Below are 7,510 nucleotides of genomic sequence, written 5' to 3'. Positions count from 1 at the left end.
TGACCCCAGCTAGATGCCTATCTAGCCTTCTCCTAGAGACCGCCAAGGTAGGGGAGAGCACCACCTCCCTTGGAAGCCCATTCCAAATTTTGGCCACCCTTACCATGAATAAGTTTTTCCTGATATCTAGCCTAAATTTGCTCTGTCACTTTGTGACCATTGTTCCTTGTTACCCCAAGAGACGCCCTGGTGAACAGAGCATCTCCGATCCTTTGCTGTATCCCCCTAATGAATTTGTAGGCAGCCACAAAATCACCTCTTAGTCTTCTCTTACAGAGGCCCAAGTCGTCAAGGTCCCTCAGTCTCTCCTCATAGGGCTTGTCCTGTAAGCCCCTAACCATACAAGTGACCCTCCTCTGGACTCTCTCAAGTCTATCAACATCCTTCTTGAAGTACAGGGGCCAAAATTGGACGGAGTACTCCAACTGCAGTCTGACCAATGCCACATAGAGGGGAAGTATCACCTCCTTGGTTCTATTTGTCATGCATCTAACTGATGCATGATACAGTGCAGTTAGCTTTGCTAAGGATTTCATCATACTGATGATTCATGATCATCTTGGAGTCCACTATGACCCCGAGATCCCTTTCCGCTTCTGTGCTGCTGAGACTATCATTTCCTAGCCAGGAGGTGTGCTGGATATTTTTGCACCCTAGGTGCAGCATTCTGCACTTGTCTTTGTTGTACTGCATCCTATTGTGTACTGCCCACTTTTCTAACCTGCCCAGGTCTGCCTGCAATCGTTTCCTACCCTCTGGATTCTACACTTCAACCTACAATTTAGTAGCGTCTGCAAACTTGGACAAAGTGCACTTCATACCCACATCCAAGTCACTGAAGAAGATATTGAAGAGTACAGGTCCAAGGACCAAACACTGTGGGACCCCACTACCCACATCCTTCCAGGTTGATACCAACCCATCTACTACCACTTTCTGGGTGCAACTGCTAAGTCAATTTGCCACCCACCAGACTATGTAATCATCTAAGTCATAGCCTCTTAATTTATTTATGAGAATGGGATGAGATACCGTATTGAAGGCCTTGCTACAGTCCAAGAAAACAACATCCACATCTACTCCTGCATCTAAGCATTTTGTGACCCTGTCATAAAACCAAACCAGATTGGTCAGTCATAATCTACCTGCTACAAATCCATGCTGGTTTCCCTGCTGCATTGTTTTTCCCACTGGACTCCCATAAATATGATCCTTCATAATCTTTTCAAAGACCTTTCCAAGGTGAGACTGACTGGCCTATAATCACTCAGATTCTCCGTCTTCCCCTTCTTGAAAAAAGGGACCACAATGGCCCTTTTCCAGTCCTCTGGGACCTGACCCGAGGGCCACGAGCGCTCAAACAGCTATGCCAGTGGTTCTGCTATGACACCGGCCAATTCCTTCAGTACTCTCGGATGCAGCTCATCTGGGCCTGCTGACTTGAACACATCCAGTCCTTCCAAGTGACTGCACCAAGTCAGCATCGACAATTAGTGGGCTGGTGACCCTCTGATGCCCATCTAAGAATCCATTAGGAGACTTATCTTGAGCCCTGTTCAGGAACACTGAGGCAAAAAAACCCTCTTTGAATAACTCAGCCTTGTCCCCTAAAGATCAGAGGGGAGAGCAGTTGGGGGGGGGGGGGGGGGGGAAGGGGGGGGGGCGGGGGGGGGGGGGGGGGGAAGGGGGTGTCAAAGTGGTCATCTGCTACAGACCTCCAAAACCTGGAGAAAAAAATGAAGAAGGCCTTCTCTAAACTGAGAGAAGCTTCCAAATTGTAGGACTTGGTTCTCATGGGGAACTTTAATTATTGGGTCATCTGCTAGGAGAGAAAAGCAGTAGGGAACAAGCAATTCAGCAAACTCCTGGAGTGCATTGGGCATAACTCTTTTATTCAGATAAGACAGGCTAACAAGGAGGAAGTTCTTCTCGACTTACTGCTCACAAACAGGGAGGAATTAGTCAAGAAAGTTAATGGATGTAACTTATATGACAGTAATCACAAAGTGATACAGTTCAAGATTCTAGGAGGAAGGAAGGAGAGCAGCAAAACAAGACAATGGACTTCAGGAGAGCAGATGTTAACCAGCTCAGGAACTGGTGGGCAGAATTCTTTGGGAAGCAAATCTGTGAGGGAATGGAAACCAGGAGAGTTAACTATACTTTAAAGAGGCCCTCTTAAAGGTGCAGGAGCAAGCAACCTGATGAGACAAAAAGAAAAGGAAGTGCAACAGAAACCTGTTTGCTAGACAGAGATCTCTTCAAAGAGTTAAAACTTTAAAAGAAATCATATAAAACTTGGTCATAGTACTAGGGAAGAATATAAGAGCATGCAGGGAGAAAATTAGGAAGGCCAAGGCATGTTTTGAGATGCAGCTGGCAAGGGACATGAAAGTTAATAGAAGTATGTCAAAAGTAAGAGGAACACCACAGAAACAAATAGGTCCCTTATGAAATGCAGAAAGTAATCTAGTTACATATGATGCAGTTAAGGCTGAAGTATTAAATGCCTTTTTTTGGTTTGGTTTTCACAAATAAGGGCAGCTACTAGATGAGTGCAGCTGGCAGCAGAGATGGGGAAAGAGACAAATAGCCTAGAGTACTGGATCATTGTGCTGAGTGAGTAGACATCAATGGCTCAATGACTAGTTTGGATCAGGTATCAAGCAGGGTTCTCTGCAAGTCTGTCCTGTATTCAGTACAGTTTAATACCTTCATTAATGATTTGGATGATAGGATTGAGTGCACACTTAGCAAATCTGTGGATGACAGCAAGTTGGGTATAACTGAAGACACTCTGGAGGGTAGGGTTAAGATCCAGAATGACCTGGATAGTCTGCAATCAATCAGATGACAGTCAACAAGACACATGCAAAGTCCTCCACTTGGGACAGAAAAATTGCATGCATAAATACAGACTGGGGAACAACAGTCTAGGCTGAGGTATAGCAGAGAACCTGGGATTTACAGTGGACCATAAGCTGGATATGAGAGCCAATAGCGTGCTTTTGTTGCAGAAAAGGCCAAGAGTATACTGGGTGTGTCTAGACAAGACGCTTACTGCACAGTAGCTCATTCCTACTGTGCAGTAATGTCACCAGGCATGAACAGCAATGTGACACTACTGTGCAGTAGTAACAAGTTACTGCACAGTAAGTGTCACCAAGCAACTGTACTGGGATGCTACTGCGTAGTCATTTAGTACTTGGTTACGCGTCTCATGTAGATGTGTCCACAGACTAGTATTAATAGGAGTGACAAATCAAGGGAAGTGATTCTTCCTCTCTATTCAGCACTGGTGAGGCTTCACCTAGAGTGCCGTGTCCAGTTTTTTGAGCTCCACACTTCAAAAAGGATCTGGACAGTTTGAAGAGTCCTGAGCAGGGAAACAAAAAATAATTAGGGGTTTCGGAGGCATGACTTATAAGGAAAGTCTGAAAGAACTAGGTTATTTAGACTAGAGAAGAGAAGACTGATGGGGGACTTGATAACAGGCCTCAAATACCTGAAGGTTTTTTAGCAGGGATCCTGATTTTCCCTGATAAAAAAAATTCCACATTTTTCAGATCTGAAAAAGTAATCCAAAATCCACATTTTTATACGATTCAAGTACATATAGCGGTGTTTCATTTTAATAGTGTTATATATATTAGTGGTGTTTCATTTTATTCATAGAAAAATGTGGATTTGGGTTACTTTTTTTAGTCCTCTGGTATGCCAGTCAATCATGACTTTATAAATACTGTTGTCAAGGGCTCCAAAACCACCTCTGCCATTTCTTTCAGTACCCTGGCATGAAGTTCATTTGACCCTACTGACCTGAACTCATTGAGATCCATTTAAAGTTTTCTGATGGTTTCTTTTGTTATTCTCTTCTTCAGCTTGTCTCCTTTCTTAACCAGATAATCTTTTGAGTGTCTGGCTGCAGCCTAATTGTTTTTGTGAAGACCAAGGCAAAGTAGGTGCTGAACAGCTCCATGTTCTATGTTTAGAGTTCACCCTGGCCAGTTAATACTGGACCCAAAACTTCCTTGGTCTTTCTTTCATGTCCATCATATTTATAGAACCTCTTAACTTGCCTTGCCAGGTGAAGCTCCTGAATAGTACCTTCTCCTTTTTCCTCTTAAGCCAGCTAAAAATTACATTTGTCCATTGCCTTGGGTATCTGTTTCTTTTCTCTGTCATGGTTTCCAAGACATTTAGGTTGTAGCTTTTAAGTATTCCTCATGTATTATAAATAAATAATATACTTCTCTGTAGGGTTTTTGTGTGTCAACCTTACTATTCTGCCACCTGGGAAGACTATACCTTATAAATATAAAATAACCCATTATAGAAAGCAAATTTATTACAGAAGTACTATAAACAGACCAGAGCACTTCTACCTTAGTGGTAAAGCATTTCAAATTCATCTCTTTTTTGCCATGTTATATATTAAATAAGGAGCTAATTTTAAAATTATAGTTAAAATTCTTTGCGCTTTCAAAAGGAGGAAGAGAAAGGAAAAAATCCTTATCTTTACACAATAGAACCTGAGGTATTGAAAGTATTTTTTTAGACTATCCAAGCACACACATCCGCGCGCACACACCATTTAACAATTTTTAGCATGGAAGACATACTGTACCATGAACATGGTCCTGAAGTTGTTCAAATCAGTTAAAACTTCTTCCAAAGAAACCTTCTTCAAATCAATGGCATAGTAAACCATCACATTCTGATAGAGCTTTTCCATGTTCTCATACATCCTGGAAAGCTTTTGGTAATGCTCTCTTGCATGAACTGCAAAGCTGTAGATTACTGTTAAGGCTAAAATAATGTTCAAAGAAGCCAATAAAGGAAATAAACATTAAAAAATTATCTGAGATCATATCCCACAATAAAGTCATCATTTGTAGCAAGTAAAATACAAGTCCTACATGCTTAGCCATGTTTAATGTGTATGTTGGAAATAGTAAATAATGAAACAAGAGTCAGGGATGATCCTGACTTGAACAGGAGACTGGACTAGATGACCACATGAGGTCTCTTACAATCTAGGACTGGGGCTGGAGTTGCTGCTGCAGTTTGGCCAGGCCATTATGTGCTCTGTGGCCCTGGTCAGAGTTGGAGCTGCAACCACCACGCAGCGATAAGTAGCAGAGGTGAGGGGGAGTGGGGAGAACAGGTGGGGCTCTACTTTCCCCACAACAGTGGTAGAGGCAACAAATTGAAGATGACCCTCCGATAATTAGATTCTATACATGGATAATTATAACAAGTTTATAATTTTCCATGTATACAATCTAATTATTGGGGGATCATCTAAAATTTAAAGCAGTCTTAGTTTCAGGTGAATACAGTATGTTTCCCATTCCCATTGTTACATAAAATAGCATATACAAGGAGATTAATGAACTGGGGGGGCTGCTCAGAAACTTGAAAAAATTCAAGTCTATTGGAGGTGAAGTATGGATTTAAGCATACAGGTTTAAAATTTCAGTCATTATAAAAACTAATTTACAATTCACATATAAAATCACTTGATCATCATTTTTTACTGTTAGAATAATAATTTATAAAATATGCTACTGCGAAAAGCAAAATTTTAACAAAGTTAAATTATAATCATCCTATAATCAGAGAAGCACACACTTAAGTCTTAGTGTCAATAGGCTCATGGGAAGAAGAGCTGTTATGTTACCTCTATCAGTGAAATGAGAGAATTGAAGGTGTAATTCAAATCTGCTGCATAAATAATTTTCTGTCTTACAGATGTGTGTTCCCATATTTTAAAAGTTGTTATCAGTTTCAAACTACTAGTTCTAGGAATATTATTCTTATGCCAGCTCTCACCATTAGTACTAAGAATGTAAGTACTTCTTAGGAAAATGTGTCCCCCCTTCAACTTTAACAGATGTGAGCCAGATATAGTAAAATACTTAAATGTATGGTTAACCAAGCACTCTGGCTGCTTGTACATGCCATGCGGGTTTAATCCAGTTTAGTTCTCCCCAAATAGAAACAGTGAGTTTTCAAAAACACCACTTCAATTTAGGGAGAATTAAACCGAATGAAACCCTTGTGGCATGTACACAAGAGTGGGGGCCCAATCCTTACCTACCTCTTCAGCAGTTGGGGGGGGGGGGGGGGGGGGAGAGCAAGCTGCCAGCAGGCCAAGCAGTCCATGAGCTGTGTGGGTCGCCCCCAGGAAACACCCACCTTCTGGCACCCGGCCCGGGCAGTCTCAGGGGATACTGCAGCCATGGAGGGAAATACCGCCCCTACTGCAGCTATGGAGGGAAGCACTGGGCTCCTGTACAGCTCAGGCAGGCAGGCAGGCTCCGAGGAAAAAAAAAAAAAAGAGATCAGGTTCACCGCAATTTTTTTTGGTCTTCAGTGGAGCCTGCCTGTACAGGCTGCCACCGGGTCCTACAGCCCCGGAGCTGCGCAGCAGTTCTCGCCAAGCCCCAAGCAAGTCTGTTTCCAGCACCCCATGTACTGTTGCACTTTGTTAGGTAGCAAACTAAAACACCTTGGAGATGTTTTATCTTGCTACATACCAAAGTCATTTAAAGTCAAATATGCTGCTGAGCATGCAAACAGCAACACCATTCAAGCAGAATATGCTGCCGAACGTGCAAACAGCAGCACTATTAAAGCAGTGCAAAAGAGCACTTAAGCCACTTTAAAAGCCAATTTTGTGGAGTGTACAAAGGCCCTTTCTTCAATTTAGCTTAAATAAACTGAATTTAAGTATGTGGTTATTCAAGGCAGCCTGGACTAGCACTGGACTTGATATCACGAGACCTGGTTTCTTTTCCTAACTTTTCTATAGATGTTCAGTATAGCCTTGGGTCCTTGTTATTCCTCTAACCATAGTTCGATTAGGAACAACTCTACAGAAACTTGCACCTACAACACTTAAATCCATTAAAACAATTAAGACTATTCACAGTGCTGCTACTTAAGTGTCTAGGTAAATCTCTGAAGGAGCCTGCAAGCTCTTTGGTTTAAGGACTGTCTCTTACTATGTGTTTTTAGACTACACAGCACAATGGGCTCTGACTTTTATTAGGGCCCCTACATGTCACAGGCATATTAAACTTTACATTCATGGATTTGCCCCTCCTTTTCAAGAAAAGTAACAATAAATCCTTCCCACCAACTAATGAACTTTATATCTAATATGGGTGCACCAATAAAAAATTACTTGGGCTGATATCGATGGCTGATTATTAATGAGTCATATCAGCTGATACCCATCTGATTGTCGATATGCATCCCAGCAGCTTGAAGAACAGTGTCTTACATTCATGGATTTGCCCCTCCTTTTCAAGAAAAGTAACAATAAATCCTTCCCACCAACTAATGAACTTTATATCTAATATGGGTGCACCAATAAAAAATTACTTGGGCTGATATCGATGGCTGATTATTAATGAGTCATATCAGCTGATACCCATCTGATTGTCGATATGCATCCCAGCAGCTTGAAGAACAGTGTCCAGCTGTTAAGTCTGTTGGGGGG

At 41.9% G+C, this 7,510-nt stretch overlaps 1 protein-coding gene across 1 annotated transcript in view; it reads right to left on the bottom strand.

The window, feature by feature from the left end:
• The window catches only part of LOC102388353 (protein diaphanous homolog 3), a 435,025-nt gene that overhangs the window by 166,241 nt on the left and 261,274 nt on the right, over positions 1 to 7,510 (bottom strand). The window contains exon 22 of the mRNA XM_006026725.3: positions 4,628 to 4,792. Within this exon, the coding sequence (XP_006026787.1) occupies positions 4,628 to 4,792 (165 nt within the window). The remainder of the gene's footprint in view (positions 1 to 4,627; positions 4,793 to 7,510) is intronic.

This window comes from Alligator sinensis, unplaced genomic scaffold, assembly GCF_000455745.1.
Source record: "Alligator sinensis unplaced genomic scaffold, ASM45574v1 scaffold80_1, whole genome shotgun sequence".
In the NCBI taxonomy this organism is placed as follows: domain Eukaryota; kingdom Metazoa; phylum Chordata; order Crocodylia; family Alligatoridae; genus Alligator; species Alligator sinensis.
Note: the sequence above shows the minus strand (reverse complement) of the source record. Positions and strands in the feature narration are given on the sequence as shown.